Genomic DNA, 20,602 nt, shown 5'->3' with positions numbered 1-20,602 from the left:
ATGACCTGGATGACAGTTTACACATTTAACGTCACTTTAAAGGCCCTTATAACTAAACTACATCAATTCCAGGACATGTTTGATGGCCTGCAGACAGCGCGGTGAAAGTGTCAGGGTCGGGTAATTTAAAACACCTCCGGGCCGCCGCCAGTCTGAGGGAGCGATGACATGCTTCCAGCATGCAGTATCGTTTCCCACCAATAAGTAGAATAAGGTCTGAGGGGAGGCTGAGGAGAGCCAGAGCGTCCTGGAGGCCTCGCTCCGCTACTGTGCGTCACATGTGACAGCTGGATCCCGCAGATCAGACTGTGGATTTTCCATTTCCTTTCTTCTCGAGTTTGTCTGATACTTTAGCTCTTTTCCGTTGTCTAGAACTCTTTTTCTCTGTTTCTTCTGGATGTTTTTTTTGGGGGGGGGGGGGGGGCTTTAGCTTGTATAATGACAATACCATGCATGTGACAGCGAGGTATTTGCCTGCTGTTCAACATGTGATATTCCTGATGGGTTCTTTTTTTAAAACCATATAAGGAGACGCAGGAACTAAAGCCGCGTTTCCTTTAGAAGAAGTTTCTGGTAATTTGAGTTATTTTCAAGGAGCTAAAAGGTTCCTTCAGCACGTCGTAGTCCACCTTTCCATAGCGGTCTAAAGACCTGCTAAGGTTAGGCAAATTAGTACACTGACGTATGGAAAGGCAGCTTTGATACGAGACGAGTTCAGTTCAGTGCGTCCGCCCGTTTCATCTGAAAAAACCCTTGGGTTTGTCTAACTGAGAAGACATTTACTGCTACACAGTATTCACTGATGCACAATGTGATGAATGAATTTCAGAGGAGGAAAATGTTATTATTTGAATGCAAGACGATGCAATTGGTTTGTGTGCAATTTTCTTGGGCCAACTACTTTTATTTCCGTTGTAAAAAAGGCAAATTTGTCAGCGATGCGACCCCCAAATATCATGAAAATCCCTCCGTGCGTTCCTGCGATATTGCGTCCATGAGAATGGACCGGACAGACGGACGGACAACCCAAAAGCAAAATGCCTCCGGCAACGGCTCTTCTTCCGCTCGCCTTCTCAGCTTGCTCTCTCTCTTTTTTTTTTTTTTTGGAGCCGGGAAGCCGACAGCAGAGAATAACTTTACTTTTACTGTCGTGAAACAAAGACAAACGCCCTAAAGCAATACTAGAGTACTTCCTTGTTTTATGAACGCAGCGGCGCGGTGTGTGTTGGACCAATCAGTGATGGTCGTCTCAGCAAACACCGCCCTCAGAGTGCCTGTACTTTCAGGAAGTACCACACCCCCGACCAGGAACCTTTTTAAAATGTCTACAGAACTTAATTTAGATCCTGGTTCCTGGGGAAAGTTCCTGCATTTCCACTTCATCTCAAGGAATGCTAAATTAATTGTTTTTTATTTATGATGTCAATGTGACGTTTAAACAGGTGTTGGAAAGTTGATGTGCAGAGATGCAAAAGAGAGATTGACCCGCCAGCAGGAAACGACGTCTGTCTCCAAAGTAGCAATGACTTCCTGAGTGTTTTAAAGTTCCTTTTCCCAAACAATTCATAAATGAAATTTAAGGTCTACACTTGTAGACGGGTCTTTCTTTGCTTCACCAAAGCTTAACCTCAACTCAGCTTGTGCAAAACTTTGCAATCCAAATGACGGATACCTCATATTTTCGGGAAGTGACACCCTTCTCGTACTCACCACATGGAAGACCACGGCATCCTGACCCGTGGTGAGGACCATCTGGGGCTGGAGGCCGGACCGGAGGAAGAAGCCGTGAGCCGACACCGTGCATCCTCCGCTACATTGAAGGGGAGGGGGGGAGCGGATATTAGCGTTAGCATCAGACAGAGACACAGTAGATCCCCATTGGGAGGGACCCTGCTGTTAGCGTTAGCAGTTTAGCCACTCGTCACCTCCTACTCGTTTCCTCCTGCTGTCAAGCTAAAGCATGAATCTGTCCCCCTCAGTCACACTCGCTCTCTCAGGTCTTTATGTGAAATAACAGATGAGGGATTTTCCTTCACCGTGTTTTTCACATCCCACTGGTGAGAAACGGCTTTAAGACTGAACCCCCCCCCCCCCTATTCTGAATGAACATTACTAACCTGATGAAGGAGCGTGAGGGCTGGATGCTGTTGATGATGGGGTCTTGGTTGAAGGTGAACGGCACGGGCGCGAGACGCTCCACCGAATCCACCGTCAGCTTCACGGGTTGCATGGAGGGAACGGCGTGCGGAGGGGTCTTGCAGGTCAGCATGTTGGACGATAGGCTGAGGTCGGGGTGGTAGGGGGGGGGGGAATGAGTTAACACACTGGATATGTTGTTGTGTTAGCATGTACAGTGGTAGCCATTGTCCTCCATTCATGCATCGCATTAGTCCTGCAGATAATTCCCGATTGAGCGGGAGAGGAGACAGAATGAGGAAAACAGCGAGAAACAAAGACCTTTGACCGACTTTAACCTCCAGCTCACAGGAAAGAAGAGTTCTCAGTAAAATGACAGTGATGTCGAGACACATTTGAGTACGTTTAACAAACACAATCCCTCTGCAGAACATATGTACTCTACTGTCAAACTGAGACTTCAAAAATAGGACGGATTTGGAAAACCAAAGCGTGGTTCAGGGTCCTTTGTTAGACTTTGCTTCCTGTATTCTGGTGACTTTTAAAGAATTGGAAGTACTGCAGATTATGTTAAATACTTTTAACTTTAATACTTTTAATTCTCAAAAGAATACAGAATGAATTGGCCCTCTGGTGCAAACTTGCGTGAATCTCTGGAATAAACTAATATCCATCAGTTTTTAATTCATTCGTTCATTTTTTACCTCCCTCTCCATTTCTCTCTCAGTCTTTCACTCACTGAAGGCTCTTTCAAAAACAACGGCACCACTGTGATCTTTAACCCATTATTTCAAATAGCTTGCGCAATGCCGCGGCGGCTTTTTGCTGCGTCAGTCCAACTTTGACTTGAATTCAGTGCGTTTTGCCCATAAATAATATATAAACAGCCGCTGGAGGTTGCGTGCACAGCGGCAGTGACAGCTCCCCAAAAAGTGAAGCCAAAACATCTGGATCGCCCCCCTGGTGGCATTTTTAAACGTCAACATCTCAGTAGATCCTGTTCATTTAAATACGGGAAGCCAACATCGTGATCGCGATTTATATTTGATTAATTGTGACCGTACAACCTCTACAATTCATTTCTAGGAAATAAAGAAAAAGGTAGAGAAAGTATCACAGCCGCTTGATGTATTTTATTTTTGAAGAGCTGTTTTCTGTTATGCGGGAAAAGAAAGGACAAAAGAAAAGCTGTGAACTGACCTCTGGATCTTGCAGGCTGCTTTCCCTATCGTCACCTCTCGCTTGTTCCCGGTGTCCAGGAAGGCTCCCCTGATGGTCAGCATGGTGTTCCCGGACTTCGGCCCGAATGTTGGGAATATTTCGTGGATCACGGGGTCCTGGATGCAGAGGCACTTTCAACAACTCTGACTGATGCATAGCGCTTTGCATACATATGTGAAATTTCTCTATGTCGAACTCGTATTCTGCACAGAGCGGAACCAAAGACGGCGTTTCTTACCACGAAGGTGAAGCCCTCCATCGTGGCGACCTTGTGTCCACTCGTGATCTTCACCGTGTGTCCTGACGGGGTGAAGTTCCCACTGAACACGGGGGAACACTGCATCACAGTCCACCTAAACACAAACACCCCCGCACACCAGACAGCACACAGACCACACATTATACTCTACCGCAGCCACCGAGCATTTATCCTAATTCAATGATGATCCACCGCACAAAGGGGCAATCGTTTCTCTTTCCTCCCAATTTGTAATGAGGTTGTTTGTAGCAAAAGGGGCTTTTGAATTGGGCCCCAGTGGATTTGGGAGAGTGGAAAGTCTGGATGCAGAGATTTTTCCCAGCAATTTCTCAGTTAGGGAAGTCATGTGTGGAGAAAGAGAGACAGGGAAAGTGAGGGGGGGGGTTAACATTCTTCCTTCAACACAATACCCCCTTATTAAACTCCTGCTCTCCCCTATAAGACGCCAGTGTACGGGTCCCTTCATCTCGTAAACACCCGCTCTGTCTCTCTTTTCAGACGGCATGGGGCTCATTTTCTAAATGTCTAACGGACGTGCAAAAACTCACAGGCATGTATTATTTGCAAGACATGGAGGAAAACCCCCAAAACACACACACACACACACACACACACACACACACACACCTGTTGATGTCCTGTCGGGGCAGTCTGCAGGGAGCTCCCGCCACCTCTACCGTTACCTCAGAGGCCTTGAAGTTCTCCGTCTTGTCGAAGCCGAAGTTGCTGCCGCACATCGTCACGACCGTAGAGCCTCGTATCGGTCCAGAGGTCGGGAACACCTGACGCACAACAAAACATTTTAAACATTTACTCCTCAGTCTGAGATCGTGATAATACAATGCTCCTCAGCACCGCTGCTCTCCATCTACTTTCGCAAGAAATGAGTTGCTTCCTGTTTCAAAGAGGACGTTCCCCGCCTGCCTCTCCCTGGTGTTGTCCCAGGTAGATTTGTAGATAAGATAATCCTTTATTAGTCCCGCAGTGGGGGAATGTACAGTTTATCTTATCTAGTAGGTAACTGTTGTATAAGAAACATCCACGCAAACTTTCTGCAGATGTTTTTTTTTAATTCCTCTTGCTAAAATATACCAGAGGAAGAGGTGTTTTTTCTCGTCCCATTAACCCATTTTGTTGAATTTAGTTCAGCGGAAATAGCCTGGTGTTTATATATATATATATATATGGAGACAGCATGGGGTGCAACATTAAAGTGAGAAAGAATGCTCAGTAACGTCTCACTCAGAACCCAGTGGTAAAGAGGACAGTGCTGCTGTTCACCACACACCATTGAGACAATATACAGTGCAAACATACAGACGCCGGGTTCAACGGACGGCAGGTTATACGAGCTGTTTTTGGAAGGAGAGGAGTGAGAGAGTGAGAGAGAGAGAGTGTCTGTATGAGACGTACAGAAAGAACCGAATGTAAAACCATCCTTAGCGATACCAGACGAGATGAGAGCCACGACTCCCCGCGTTACGTAAGAAACATACTTATTTTAACCAGGACAATGATTTACTAAACCTGACCAAGGAGTTCTGTTGCTCAAACCTCAGTGCTGCCAAGGGATCCGAATCCTAAACTGTATATAAGAAGTGGACGCTGTCTTCGTGACGTCACTCATCGGTTTGCGAACTGAGGTTTTGAAGTCTCGAATTCTGCATTTCGGTCGTCGCCATCTTGTTGTTTTTGCAACCAGTGAACGTAACCGACCATATTTGGAAGGAGGAGTGACGTAGAGACGCTGTATACGGCTCCGGCAGAGACCTGTCAATCACTGTGTAGCCCCGCCCTAAAGCATCCCCTGCTTTATGGTCTGTTTGACTCTAAATGGACCATAATGTACTAAATGAACATCATGCTGTATTGAAGAAGACTTGAAACTAGAGATTGAGACCATAAACTCATGTTTACAATGTTTACTGAGGTAATAAATCAAGAGAGAAGTAGAGTCATTTTCTCATAGACTTCTATACAACCAGAGGAGTCGCCAACAATGAAGAACTGATAAGAAATAAGGAAATAGAGTTTAAAGGGATAATATGTAGAATTGTCGGTTGCTGTTCGCAAACACGTAGCATTCAAAGTCGTTCTCTCTTTCCCGGCTCAATGAGTGGAGAGAGAGAGAGAGAGAGAGAGAGAGAGAGAGAGAGAGAGAGAGAGAGAGAGAGAGAGAGAAGCAATGGTCGAGCAAGGTGGAGAATGAATGAAGCGACAGAGCCGTGAAACATTCAACTGTCAAGCGAATTTCAAGCAAACTTTTGGATTGTTACAAAAAAAAAAAAAAAGGAATGCCAATTAGGCGCGTTTCTATCAGCCGGTTTGGAGCAAATAAACTCTGCTACAGCGCAGTTTTGTCTTAAGTTGGTGCTGGAGGCTACGTGTGAGAACCGGAAACAAAACAAGTCATCTCATCTAACGATCTGCTGTCCATGTGTCATGTCGTCTGGAGACAAAGACAAGCATTCACACAGCTGATTTATTCTCGCAAGTTCAATGTTTCGCAACGTCACAATATGTTCAGCAAAGGCCGAAGTTTTATAGAATTTAGCTTCCACGCTGCTTTTCTAATGCACATGAAAATATGTGAATTCAAAATGATACTTCCCTTCATGGATCTCCGAATGGAGGACTTAAGCCGAGCCTTATATGGTATCATTGGGCCGTTGATTATGCTAATTTACAATTCTTATGAGATTGCGTTCATTCATGCACAGGTAGCATTTATCATGTTGATGCTGGTTATTCAAATGAAAAAATGTTTTTGCACGAGGTCGACGGCGACCGGTGAGGTCGGTGCGGTTACCTTAGTGATGACAGGTGTGCAGTACTCCTGGGTCCAGAGGGAGGGGGGCGGGCACTGGTCTGCTCGGCTGCAGCGTCCGTCACACCAGCCGCATTCGGTCACCCACGATGACAGCAAACAGGAAGCACAGGTGGTCAGCTGACCACAGCCGGGGCCAATCAGAGGGATCTTAGTGATCTACAGGGAGAGGAAGACGTGAGAAAGTCTGTGTGTGTGTCGGACGGAAATGAAGAAACACAACAGAAGTGTTTCCCCTCAGAGAGAAGTGTTTGGGTTAAGCCTCCAGGAGCATTATTCTCTTTTATCTGGTGGCTCTGATCCGCCTTCACTGCTTTCGTAATCATCTCACTAATGCAAGACATCTGTACGGCTTATGTTTCCTGTTGTGGTTCAGAGACGAACACAGGACAGTCTTAAACTACTGAATCTGTAGAATAGCGACATGTTCTCTGCGTGTCGTGACGCTCCAGATTTTGCTGAGGAAAGAACCAAAAAAGGTCTTTAATTAATCTCTGTGGTTCCCGGCCCACCTTGTTCCCTGTCGCCATCAGCATGGCTCCGTCCGAGCCGTCGGCGTCCAGCAGCGCTACGCCGGTGGAGACGGGCCTCGAGTCCAGCCGGAAGTTGACATGTGGGGAGGCAAATCGGGAGAACAGCACCTGAAAGAAGAAGGAGGGGCATCATTTTAATGTGACTCTGGGACAGCCTTAAAGTGTCACGAGCTCACAAACGCATTACTTGAAGGCTAACAAGATGGATTCTCGTGCGATATCACGCTGCCATGCGAGGTAATATTCAAAATGCTTCAAGAAGAATACTTCTTTCTAAGACATTTAACTTGCAAATAGACAAACTATTGTTTTTCGCTATAGTGAGCTTTAAACCAGACATTGTTTAACTAAAGTATTGAGTTATTGCCGCTAAGCTACAACCTTAGATCTCTTATGAGAAATTTGAATGATCAAGTCTCCAAAACGTGCAAGAAATATAGTAACCTGTATTAATGCATTCAAATGTAATCTGTTCTGAATGAGTAAATGACACAGAAATCCACCTTAAATTATTTATTTGCTTCTTTTGCATTTAATAATAACAAATAATCACGCAGGTCAGCTGAGGACACCTGGTTAAGAGGCGGGATTTTGTCCCACTTGTTTCCCCATCGTCGCTGTGTTCGTACACCGATACGCACCGTGAATTTAAAAAGAAGGAAATATTACACGGAGTCTGAAATATACAACAATAGATCCACAGCATCGCCTGAGGGAAAACCACGCCTCCAGGAGGAAAAACTGGAACACGTTATTTTTTTGGCGCGGCGCCGGCACACCTCGACCGGGGGAGTTTGGTTGAAGGAATAGGATCCAGGATTGTGTCATCTTCTCTTCTTTCACTGGAGTTAAAATGTTTGCTCTTAGCCCAGAGTCACGTCTAGAAAACAAATGTTTCAACAGACCTTTCTCGATTTAGACGTATCAAAAAAACTCTAGAAAATCTAGATTGATAAACAGCACTACAGGTACGAGGACAAACGTGTATTTTAGATTTTTGGGGTGAACTGTCCCTTTAAAGTAATAAAACGTACAACGGCAACTTGGTAAAAAATCATTACATTATTTAAGTGCAAACCTTTTTAATGCTGCAACAAATAGGTCCATTATAAAATGTATGTAAACATAGAATATAATTGAATAAATAGGTCTGTTGTCACCGAAAAGTGCTTTTAAAATAATAGTAAAGTATATGTTATGTATCATATATGTGGGTACAAGAAATACCTTTTCAAAATGACGAGCCTCGCTTCACAAACACTGGAGTCAGAGACACTTACAATCCTTTCAGTAGATTTCATGCAATTTGCATTTGACAGATAAGAAACTGGTCCCGGCTGCAGATTAAAAACTGCCTGCAGACACAAAACATTGATGTCTTGAATTCATTGCAATTCATTTGAAATACACACACTGTCTTAAGAGAGACTTTTAACCCGTTTACTTCCCCCACGGTTAAGAGAGAGAGATGAGAGACTGGTCTGGGCGGAAACATTGTGTCCTCTGACACGTTGGTCGGTGTTTCAGACACACACACACACACGCGCAGTCAACACACACCTGGAACAGCATTTATCATTTGCGGTTATGCTGCAATTACAAGCCTGGGAGCAAACAGAACAGAACAGGGTCTCTAATGGGGCGTGTGGTTGCTCCAGTTACACTGAGCCCTCCAAATTATACAGTACCCCCTGTCTCACACACGCACACACGCACACACACACACACACACACACACACACACACACCTGTATTGTGCACTTTAAATGTGATTTCTGTCGGTTGGCAGATTTTTTCCCCAGCGTGATTCCTCCCACTGTTTGAGCCGTCATGATCAACGTTGGCTTTGTAACAGCGAGCATAATGGGTGGCTTTCCGCTGGGGACGAGGCCATACAACAGGCATCTCTCTGGAGGTAATAGCGGTGTAAATTACAGCTTATTGTATTAAGCAGGCTGGGGGGGGAGAGTTTGGCCTCCACTGTGTTATTCCCACAGTGGCCCAAACTGAAGCCGAGGGAAACACTTCCTGAGCCAGAAAACTATTTTCTTTCACTGCCTCGACTCCACGTTCCTGCTTGTCTCGTCCCGCTGGGAGCGACCAGGAAACCGAAGTACACGAAAAGTTGACAGGTTCTTTTGTTTTTTTCTTTCTTTCTTGCACTAACAATGAAACGAGCTGCCGAGGAAGGCAAAGACGAACACCTCTCACGGATTCTTATTGTGGCTTATCTTTGGGAGAGAGCAGGTGGCCGGAGGGTCGCCAGTTCAGGCGCACGGCTTGGAAAAATCAGAGCAAATTGAATGAAAGTGAATGAAACTGCAAACCAATGAGCAAAGTGCTCGATGGGTTATTCCAGTTAATTACAACTTGGGTCTTTTGGAGTCATTTATATCCGTTATAATCAAATTCTACCCAACAAAGTAAGTGCTGCGATGTGGGAACAAGGCGGCCTGGAAGTACAGGGCAAAAAAAACAACCAGTTCAGTCAGAATATCTAAACCATTCAGCCTGTTTTCATTCACTGTTCTTACGTACGTACCAAAAGTAATGTTAAAGTCAAATTTGTCTTTAAGAGCAACAAGGGGCTTAGTGTAGATAAGTGTGTCCAAAAACACAGGACTTTCACCCAGGAGACCGCCGTTCGCGTCCCTCGTGAAAATCAACGTTAACTTGGTTGTCTCATAACTTCCGTCTTAAGTAACGGCACTTCCGTTCTTTCTTTTGCTTTCTTGGTTTGGGTTTCTTGGAAAGCATCTTTCCTGCTTTGTCTCCTTCTCCCCCATTTCTTCCTCTGGCTCCTCCCTCTTTCTTTGCTCTCTCCCTTTTCTATCTATTAACTCTAACCTAATCAATTTAATTTGTATTCATTTTACCTGCACGATCAGACAGAACCCTGTATCGCTAAATCATCAGTACTGCTGCAGTCCTGATAACGTTTACTATGACTGTACAATATCAGCGTTATGGTTTTATCAAATCTTTGCGTCTGGTGCTTCTCTGTCAGACGATCGGCAGAACATATTTGATAAAATGCAGAGTTTTGCAGTGCAGGACAGCTGCTAAAACAATGAGCCTCGGCCAATTCAGCCGACTATAAAAAAGAAAAAAACAACCAAAAGAGAAAAAACTGAAGAAGCCTGAGTGGTGAGGGTGTGTGTGTGTGTGTGTGTGTGTGTGTGTGTGTGTGTGTGTGTGTGTGTGAGGGGGGGGGGGGGTTGATGGTGGAGAAACACACGGCAACAGCTGCACTGGATGCTCGGCGAGTAGAAAATGCCGTGCGAGTGAACGTGTCAGCGGAGCCCGCCGTTCACCATTAACGTGCCGTTCGGCTTGTAAGCCCCCCCCCCACCATGCAGCTGTCGGCCCTTTATTTTTTTGTTCCACGTCTCTGTCGCCTTTTTTTGTTTTTTTCCATGCGTGTCTTTTTCATTCTTGTGTTTCAAAAACACGTGAGGTAATTCAGCTTTCGCTTTACGTGTTTTGTTCCATTTCGTTGTCGTGGTTTTGTTCGGGGCCCCTCGCTGGACCGATGCACCGACACGCCGTCCCTCGCTGCACTTTACTCTGCAGCTGTAACCATCGCAGGAGTGTACAGTACAAACTAAAGAACAGCACATGAAGAGGCAGAGAAAGTGAGTCACTGGTTGACGTGCAGCCTCGTCATATTGATTTAATTAAGCTGGATGCCAAGATGCTATAATTCACCTGATGATCAGCACAACATCAATGCAACTAACGGACCTCCGACAGGCTGAAGCCATCATTTGAACTGCAGGTGCACTGGCACCAAAAAGCTACACATGTACTTCATGTGCGGGTCTGAGTCTGGAACGTCATGAACACACTAATGGGGGGGGGGGGGGGGGGGGGGGATTGTCTTGGTTGAAGTAGAAGGTTCTGTTTTAGACAACAAAGTAAATGACAAATATATTTGAAAGATAATTGAATGTAAATAGTCTAAGAAACCTTTATCAATAGAATTTAGCCTAATTTTAACATCTTTTGACCTACAAGTTACAAAATGATATTATATTGATTCAACTCTATTTCATTTTGGTTTTGGTTTTAACTTTACTAAACAAAGATTCGTTTTTAATTTTGCAACAGAGCTCTGTTTAATTTAAAATGTTGTTTTGCCAAACACTGATTACGACTAATCCTAAGATTACATGAATCCTTGTTGGAGCAACCCAGCCTTGAGCGGTATCGACAGGTCACGTATGAGACGTTGAAAGCAGCTGACAAACGATCAGGAGCTTGTAATCCACTGTTGGTTTGTACAACGATAGGCCGACTGGACTGTTTGCTCAGATGGCAGACTGGAACGTGGGCCTTTCGGAGGCTCGATGAGCACGGGTCAAAGGTAAGCAAGTTGTGCAAACAGAAAGATCCTGGTGCTCGGTCACAGACTCCCACAAGATGCCTGCTAGCGGAGGGCACCTGGAGCTGACATGTGTGTGTCGAGTCTCCAGCAGGAGTGCTTTCACTGCTCACATACCAACATCCTGCCGTATTTACATGGACAATGAGCGAGGGGGCCTCGGGCTCTCTGTTTACGCCTAACTGCTAGTATCTCCCATGTAAATTTTGGTTCCTGCATGGACAGATTAACATGAACGCGGGCCCGGGACGCAAACTCGCCACGGGCCCCTAACCTAAACATGTAAATAGCTACAATTACGGCCTCCACAAGCAGCTAGAGTTTGGTTGCACGATAGCAAAAGGCAACCGGCAACCACATGTATTTTACTTCTTTAGATACTCTCTTAAATTATATTTGTTCTTTGGACATATTGACTTACTGCCATTTTGCACATGTTTCATTCTAAACATGCCAAATACAGCACAGTATACAACCCACGGATTTAGGAGAGGAAATGCACACCTGAATTAAATAAAAACCACCAACAACCAACTGGGAAAGAATATATAAATGAACATCACATGAAGTACAGAGCCACAGCTACGACCACGTAAAACCACAGTAATAAACATCCTCCTACCTACCCTTTAAAGACATTTACTGTGAAGAAAAAGTGACTTCTTTACCTGTATGTGGCGTCCGTCAGCAGTGCCCAGGTATGCCACTGTACGGCCATGCACTGGCACCACGGTGATCGACGTTACCAAGGTGTTGGTCAACTCTTTGTGCCAGTACTCGAGTCTCTGGACGAACTGGGTCACCTGCAGGCGGTACTCGCCCTCTTTCCCCTCGTGGATTCCCTCGTGTGGGCCGCAGTCGTCCGATGAACTCTGCAAAGAGAAAAAAAAGGCACTCGGTTAGAAAGAAGAAATCCCCGTGGAGTGCACCAAGAAAAACAGAATCTACAGTAAGAACAACAGTGGAGAGAGCTTCTTATTGTGGTTGCGGGCGTGATATCGATACGATTCAAGGCGCAGCCAAGAAATGTCAGCAACGTCATGTTCAACATTGAAGAACATCCACTTTAATGTAGTGAAATTTATTTTTACTGGGGATCGCCAGCTAGATTCAGATCTCCTTATCCAAACACTTTGCTCTCCTCGTTATATAATATCATGTTGGGCTATCTTCTTTCATATCTGGCCCCAGATGGGAGGAGGGTTAAGAACCAAACCTCCTAAGCCCCCCCCCCTCCCCTTAGCTACTCTTTCATCAGGCCGTGCTCGTAATGGAGGTCTCTCGGCGAGATCGCACCTCCGGGGCAAGTACACGATTTGTTGAACAGAAGTTTAAGGGGACGGCAGGATTTCATGGGAAAGAGAAGACCTTCATGCTGTGTTTTTTTTTTTATTCCATGGAGAAAAATAACTTTTCCCCTCATCCAACTGGTCAACCACATCTCTACTTTCTCACTTGAGTTTAGAACCAAAAACCCATCAGCTCCTCTCTTTGGGTTTTCAAACGTCGCTGGGTTGTGCAGATTGTTGTGTCTGGAGCCTTTGGAGCATACAGTGAAAGCACAGACTGTAGCCAGAGCTGGATATAGGGCCTTTGCCCCCCCCCTCTCTCTCACTGCTCTGCTCCGGCTCTTTTTGTGTTTAGTCATGGCCTCCTGTCCCAGCCTCGGGTTTCATTAATTATTAATGACCCAGAGGGTGCCGGGCCTCTTGTGGCTCTTAAGGTCCTTGACCCGGTCGCCTGACCAGTCCTGAGCTTTCTGTTGTTATCTCAGCTTCAGTGGATGATGACCTCTTCACTGGAGTCACAAAGTGGTCAGAGAGGGGGGGGGGGGGGGGGGGGGGGTGTACAGGTAGAGTGATTATGAAGACCTGTGGACGGCTTCTTTCAAAGCGACCTCATTGTGCCTTTATTGCATGAAGCTTTAGGAGAAAACTACGCTTTCCTCGGGGAAATGTTTGTGACCTTTTGTTGTGACTTAAGGCTTTTAGACACCGGAGGCGTCACAGATAAACAACCCAAAAATGCGGAAAAGAAGGAATTATATAAGTCAAGGTAACACAGAGGATCTGGTCTGCGCTGCCTTTGTCAAGGTTGAAAGGAGTAATAAAGTTTGCCCTCTTGGTTCAGCCTACAGAGCCTCCCTGTTGCTGTTTCATGAATATAGACGCAACTAAAAACATTCTGCACAGCATGATTGGTCGATGCCTTTATTCACTCTTTCCTGGAAAAAAAAGTGCATCGCTTTTTCACCGTGTAATAAACGCGTTCTGTGTGAAGGTAGAGTTCGGAAAAATATATTGAGGTGCAAATAATCTGCATGAAAGAAATCGCCTCCACTCAGAAGCCGAGTGATGAAATCTAGTCCGATTATATGGGATAGAAAGCACACGAACAAACAATCTCACTGAGAAATAACACCACAGGTAAGAGGACAAGTACTGATCTTGTTGCATCAAACTAAATTGGGTTTAATCTCTTACAGTCACTTTTGATCTCTTTCTGCCTCTAAAACCTAAAGCACTACCTCGTCAACAAGGCCACTATTTGTGGTTTGTGAGAAACATGCTGCATCATTTGTTCGGTGTAGATCTCAAAGGCGAGCTTTGAAGATGAGAACAGAGGAGTAATACATCAGGAGAGTTTCTTTCTCGGTGACGTCACACAGCTGAGGAAGAGAAAAAGCAGAGAAACCTAGCCAACTGAGAAGCAAAAGCCAGCGGCAGACGTTGGAGAGACAACGGTGCAGTCACAAATGTGGAGGAAATTGAAAGCTGGCCGTCAAGGTTGGATGTTTTTAGCGAGTGGGTGCAGCCAACTAATCTGCACTGAATTACTTCAGGGTTAGAGAGAGTGCAAACCGGATGAGAAGTGACAGTTTGTGACTGAAGTTGGATAAAGATATGGACACGTAGGAAGAGTTAAATGATCCTTCTCCTCAGACATGATGGACAGGAAGCCCTTTGATGTGCGAAGCAAACCTTTAAAATGTCTACCTTTACCCAGAGCTTGAGTTTAAAATACGCTCCATCGTAACTTTGCACTTTCAGAACAGAAAAAACAACAACTTGAGAATCTGCCAAAACAGATAGAGGCGTCATCGCTGTGGAGATTTTGCCACGCGGCTCAATAAACAGGCCCTGGGCTGATTATTTTCAGAGCAAACAAACAGGACTTTGGGGGGTTGTTCGGTTGAAGCGGAGCAGGACGATGGGAAGGAGGACTGGAAAGGTCTTGGAGGCATTCCTCTGCTTCAGCTGAGGTGTGTCTGAGGATCAAGGCAGTGAAATTGGGACAGTGGAAAGGCTGTTTTGACAAGCTCCGTTTAAAGCGCCGCTGTCGTTATTCCACGGCTGCTTCTTGGCTCGGAGAGAGAGTTCTAGAGGAAGTCACACCGACACCGACACGGAGGCGAACAGGTTCCTCCGGAGAGCAATGACAACCTCCATCGACTTCAGAAAAGTATTGAGGTTTGATACCCAGCCCTAAAGCATGATTAATCATTGAGTATATCAACAAAACCATAAATGTCTATTAATTCTGATTCCATTTGAAGTTGACTTAAAAACAAATTTTTCATTTTTCTCTTTCGTCTCTTGGAAGATTTACGGCGATGGCAAGTGGCCCTGATGTTCGACATCTTCCGGGCCGTTTTTGTGACTGTGTCTTTCAGCCGTTGAACAGGCACCGTGGGGCAGACACGTGAAACATCGCACACCTTTTGCCCCGTACTTAACCGGCAGCCATTGTCCCCAAAAACAACGACGTGGCGATAGGGTTTCGGTGTCGTGGGGCTCCTAAACCCCTCGCGGCGCGGCTCAGGAGAGTCAAGAAGGGAGGGTGAAAGGCGATCTGCGTGGTCTAATGTCGTTTTCATACTCTCACTGTGGCCCCTGGGGTCCCGTGTGTGTGTGCGAATAGACACACTAATGCCTGAATTATAAACCACGGACTGGGTTGCCAGCAGCAGAGGGTTTGGATACAAACACTGTCGTGCGTGCAAAGAATAGGGGCGCGAAGGCGCTCTCGCTAATGTACAAAAATACACACACCGTGCTGCAGAGGCTTAGCCCGAGTTAGCAGACGCGCACACACGCACAAAAGTGTGTCTCGTCGCTGGACGCTCAGCTGGCTGTCTCTCACTGGAATAACAGACCTCTGACCCACGGATTGCTTGTGCAATTTGCTCGTTCCGGACAGCGGCGAGGCTCGGTTGTCGTCGGGGTGTGTGGAAATGCAATTTTTGTTTTAGAGAGAGAGAAAGTGAAATGCAAAAGAATGTGGAGTGCAGAAATAGGACTGTCTGTGTGTGTGCGTGTGTGTGTGTGTGTGTGTGTGTGTGTGTGTGTGTTGTTGCGGGACACACATAAAGAGTACTCCACCTGGACTCTTGTTGCACGTAACTCTGCAACCTGACTCTCAGTAGCTGTAATGACCGTGACGTGTGTGTGTGCGTGTGTCTGAGTACGCAGGTGGCTGGTCGCACCAGGCGCATGGAGCCATGTGTTAATGTGTGTGTGTGTGTGTGTGTGTTGCTGCAGGGGACTGTCAGGGTGTTAGGGACAGTTAAGGGAGTGAGAGAAGCTGACAATAAGGCGCGGACACATTCGAGTCGCAGCCCCCCCACCCTGCCAGACGCCAGGCAGGACGACAGCTCTGTTTGTAATGGCCTCACACATAAACAGGTCCAACAGGAGACCGGGAGGATAACATGTGAAGATTACTGTGAAATTAGACTTTCAGAAACGTGAAACAACACACAAAATGACTAAAAATGTATGGACATATTTTCATTTCATGACATCGGGACATCAGCGGTTAAAGACCTTGTGGTGATGTAGCACTGATAACATCAATAAATAATGTTCAGTGTTTAGTCTAATAGCTACAAACTGCAGAGTGGGAACTTTTTAAAATCCCTTCGACACACTTGTTTTCCAAAATTGAACATCCAGCTTTGATATAACGCTAAAGAATAAACCAGGGGTCATTTTTTGTTGTTCATTTAGTAAATTATGGTCCATTTAGAGTCAAACAGACCATAAAGCAGGGTATGCTTTAGGGCGGGGCTTACTGTGATTGACAGGTCGCTACCACAGCGTTGTCCGGTCTGGGAGTTGTCCGTGTTTTTGTCTTACAACTTTCACTGTTTGTTTTCAGTTCATGAAAATGAATTGTAACACTAAACTAACTTAAAGTCAGCTCACCAGCACAGATACTTCAGTCAGCTGTAGTGCTGGGCAGCACGGTCCCGTGATGCTACGGAACATTTTGGCATCAACTTGGTACCGAAGTATCTGTTCTGGTGACATCCCCACAACATTAAATCTGTATCTCAACATCTTTGAGCTTGTGAACACTACAGGTCAATAGAGTAAAGACATATATAACTATTCCCCAGTTGATTACTTACATGAAGACTATTTATTTGTACAACAAGCTTGCTGAAATTGTACGTTTGAATATGGAAATGATGCATTATCTTTCTTGAATACATGCCAATTTGCATACATTTCCATAACAGAAATCTGAACATTGAATAAAGCCACGTTCAAAGTTCTTGAAGTTCAAAGTGTTGTTGACGCATTAGAGTCAAAGGTTTATACAGAGGGAATTTGGATATCTCTTTGTATCAATCCATAAATCAGAAAATACTGTCAACAGCCATAAAAAGTCAATTGACTCGCTCTTTTTGTGAATAAAATGTTGCATCATTCAATCTATGAGTGACATCTGAACAAACCTCTCTGTAACAACCTTCAGCATATAGAGAGGAATGAAACTTTAAAGTCTGAAAGAACACATCTCAGCATGGATCAGTCTAATGTTGTCTTGTTGCCTACAGTGATGCACTGCCCACACGCTACAAGCATCCACAGATAGCACACAGACTGGAGCGTAATTCTTTGTTTCTAATACAAATCACTTCCTCCTTTTCCAGAGTAAGAATTCTCACACACCAACAAGGCAGAAACATATTATTGTTCAGCAAAGATACTGAAGACAAGAGTTTCAGTCTCTCCCCCCTTTCCTGAGTTAAATGTTGCCCCACCTGCTCTCCTGACCCTCCTTCAATTCTTCTCTTAACTGCCTTCCTCTCTTTTTCTCTGTTTCCTTTACCTCCCTGCACACACACACACACACACACACACACACACACACACACACACACACACACACACACACACACACACACACACACACACACACACACACACACACACACACACACACACACACACACACACACACACACACACACACACACACACACACACACACACACACACACACACACACACACACACACACACACACACACACGGTCCAGTTAGTTAAATAATCTGTGTGTGTGTCCTCCAGGCTTCTCCCACACAGGAACAATGCAGCTTCCAGCCTCTCAGCGCCACTAAATCAGCCAACCTGACTGTGTGGATGATGAGTGTGCCTCCAATGAGAGACCTAAAATATCATCTCTGAGAACACAGTTACGGGATGATTTTTCATCGTCACTCCACAAAACGATTTGCTCTTTCTGCGCACATAAACAGAATATGTCCCCCCTCTTCTTGATCGGAGATCTGGGATTCATGCGAGCTCCACTTCTACTTCTACTTAGCAGCAACAGATGAGCTTTCCAGAGTTGGGTCAGACTGACACAGTAGCTACAGTTACAGTCTGCAGATCAAAGGGAATTAGAGAGGTAGACTCCTTAATACGCTCTTACATGCACCGATAGAGATGAGATATTAAGAGACTATATTTTTCACATGGAGAAGGCTCTGTAATGATTCAATAAGGCCAATTTCTGTAGTATTTACTTAACAGATGGGTCCCTTTCCCCGTTGATTGATATTCGGTTTCATCCACGCAGCTCTTATCCTAGGTGTTTCATAAAAGCTCCTGACATATGAGATACGTTGCACCATATAAAGCCGGGCTTGTCATGCCATACAGTAAAAGGTCCTCACGGGACTCGCACGTTTCTCCCTGACTTTTATTTGTTGAAACGCTGAGGTCACATCGATAGCTGTGACATCTGCTGTGAGGATGCTGAGGCAGGGACCCTCGTGATGGTTACAACAGGCTGCTCCTGCCGTAAACCAGACAGGATCGTGAGCCTATTCTACCAATACGCTTATATTAAGATGCCCAGAAGCACAAATTGAATTTTTATCAGAAATTATATTTAGTCTTGGCTATTATTTTCCAAGTGAAACTAGAGATCATCTTGCAATGGGATCAAACCAGTCGCAACACTAAATCGTGCCAGGGGCAATAAGCTGGAGGACCAATGGCTCCTTCCCCACTTCCTCTCGACCCCTCAAGCGTCCTCGCTCGAATCCACACCCGTCTTCAAACTCTGTCTTCATTTTGATCTTGTCTACATATCTTTAAAGTCTTGTGACTGCATCTTGCTCACAGAACATCCAGACAAATACATGAACACCTTGTTGATACTCAAAACCACCTCTGTGGTAGTTTAGAAAGCGTCTCCAGGACCATGATGACTCACACACACACTCACATGGTGAGGCCCTCGTCGCGGCTGGTAGTAAATACATAAATACATAGTAATCACATTACGACAATAGCAATGATTCAGTATTGTATTCTGGGATAATGGAGCTGAAAGGTTGGAGAAGCTCGAGACTGGAAGCTTGTCAGTTTGTCTGCATTGAACCGAGTGGTAACGTAACGTGTGACGTAAAAACAAGACTGCAATCTTCAAAAGATATTCCATTGAAATAAATTAAATTATCGTATTGAGTTATCGCCCAGCTGTTATCTAGACATTCAGATTGGTTTCATTTGTCACGGTTTGGTGAAATCTGTCTCAGATATCTCTGTTTTCACCACAGTAGATGAGGGGAAACATGTCATTTGTACTGTCGTCACTGTGGGACCATTTTCTGGTAAGTAATACCAAACACGCAAATCTATTTTATAATAAATGTCATTTTTATGACAACAGTACGAGCACCACAGACAAAACTCCTTTCACCCCCATTCTATCTCAAAACCTGGACAAATAAAACCAAAACTACCTGCATGTAGTTCTCTGTAGTTCGCCCATGTGTATGAGAAAAAAAGTATGTTTTTGTTCATTTGAGTGAAGCCAGACCTTACATTTGAGTGTTTACATTCACATCAGATGAACGGCGTCACGGAGTGCGGTGCTTTTTATATATATAGTCCCCGAGGGGTAACAAGGGCTACAAGCGTCATGTGGATGAATATGGATGTAAATGCCCTCAAACACCCCGTCTTAATACTTCTCCACTGCTCTGTGACGAAATGAGTTGTGATTTTCAGCCTGCGTATTACTCACTCAGGACATTATTTTAGAGCATTAATGTCTTTCTGGGGTCAGATCAATCTACAATCTGCCAGCAAAGCGGAGCGATCAGTCGTTTCTCGCTGAAGCAGCTGCCTTTCCTACATGTGCTCTTAATTATAGAAACACTCAAACATATAGGGGCGGGGGGGTGATTTAGTGTCATGGCTGCTACGGAGAGCTAGCACCAATCATCTATTGCATGACTTTATTAGCATTAGCGTAGCCCTCTCCCATTGATTACTACAGTCAGAGCGGGGGGGTTAAAAGTGCTGTTCTCTTCATTGAAAACGTCAAAATAATTGTCCCTGCATGCCGAGGACGACTGCATTTGATTTAAAGCGGGGGATATGCACACAAGTATTACAACTGACATATTTCAAAGTTATTCAGCCATGTTTGTTTTTGTGAAAGTCCTGCTTGCAGTCTAGAATAATCAAAGCCACCCGCCGGTGCAGATACTTTGCAGAATCGTCATTTTTTTTCAGCTACCCTTTTAAGCATCTGCCTTCATGACTATAAGCGTCTCTCTCAGCTTCTCGTTCTTTTTCCAGAGCTGAAGAGCAATTTTAACTTTCTTGGAAACAGATTGAACTGCCGGGGCCTTGCTCATACACGAGGCAAGGGGAGGGGAAGGGGAGAGACAGGCAGCTGGAGAGCCGCAGCCCAACAGCAGCCGTTGAGGAACAGCCAGATAACCTCAGGTTGTAAACGGCGCTGGTGGCCCGAGCTGCAGCAGCAAGGCGGCTTATCAACCCGAGGGTCGACACGAGGGCCGAAACACGCGGGCTTCTTCCCTTCATCTCGGCACGGATCCTGGATGAGACGAGGTCACCGGCAGGAGCTCTGCGTCCGTACGCGTAGATCTCAGATCAGAGCCAGATGAGGAAAACAAAACAAATAC

The 20,602-nt window shown here is 45.2% G+C and overlaps 1 protein-coding gene across 1 annotated transcript in view; it reads right to left on the bottom strand.

The window, feature by feature from the left end:
- The window catches only part of met (MET proto-oncogene, receptor tyrosine kinase), a 62,829-nt gene that overhangs the window by 27,625 nt on the left and 14,602 nt on the right, over nt 1-20,602 (bottom strand). The window contains exons 2-9 of the mRNA XM_076090007.1: nt 12,029-12,232; nt 6,956-7,084; nt 6,426-6,602; nt 4,244-4,398; nt 3,596-3,710; nt 3,337-3,473; nt 2,118-2,282; nt 1,711-1,810 (exon numbers count right to left, since the gene is read on the bottom strand). Of these exons, the coding sequence (XP_075946122.1) occupies nt 1,711-1,810; nt 2,118-2,282; nt 3,337-3,473; nt 3,596-3,710; nt 4,244-4,398; nt 6,426-6,602; nt 6,956-7,084; nt 12,029-12,232 (1,182 nt within the window). The remainder of the gene's footprint in view (nt 1-1,710; nt 1,811-2,117; nt 2,283-3,336; nt 3,474-3,595; nt 3,711-4,243; nt 4,399-6,425; nt 6,603-6,955; nt 7,085-12,028; nt 12,233-20,602) is intronic.

The sequence above is a fragment of the Anarhichas minor genome, unplaced genomic scaffold, assembly GCF_050575085.1.
Source record: "Anarhichas minor isolate MPS153535 unplaced genomic scaffold, ASM5057508v1 ptg000011l, whole genome shotgun sequence".
Classification (NCBI taxonomy): Eukaryota; Metazoa; Chordata; class Actinopteri; order Perciformes; family Anarhichadidae; genus Anarhichas; species Anarhichas minor.
Note: the sequence above shows the minus strand (reverse complement) of the source record. Positions and strands in the feature narration are given on the sequence as shown.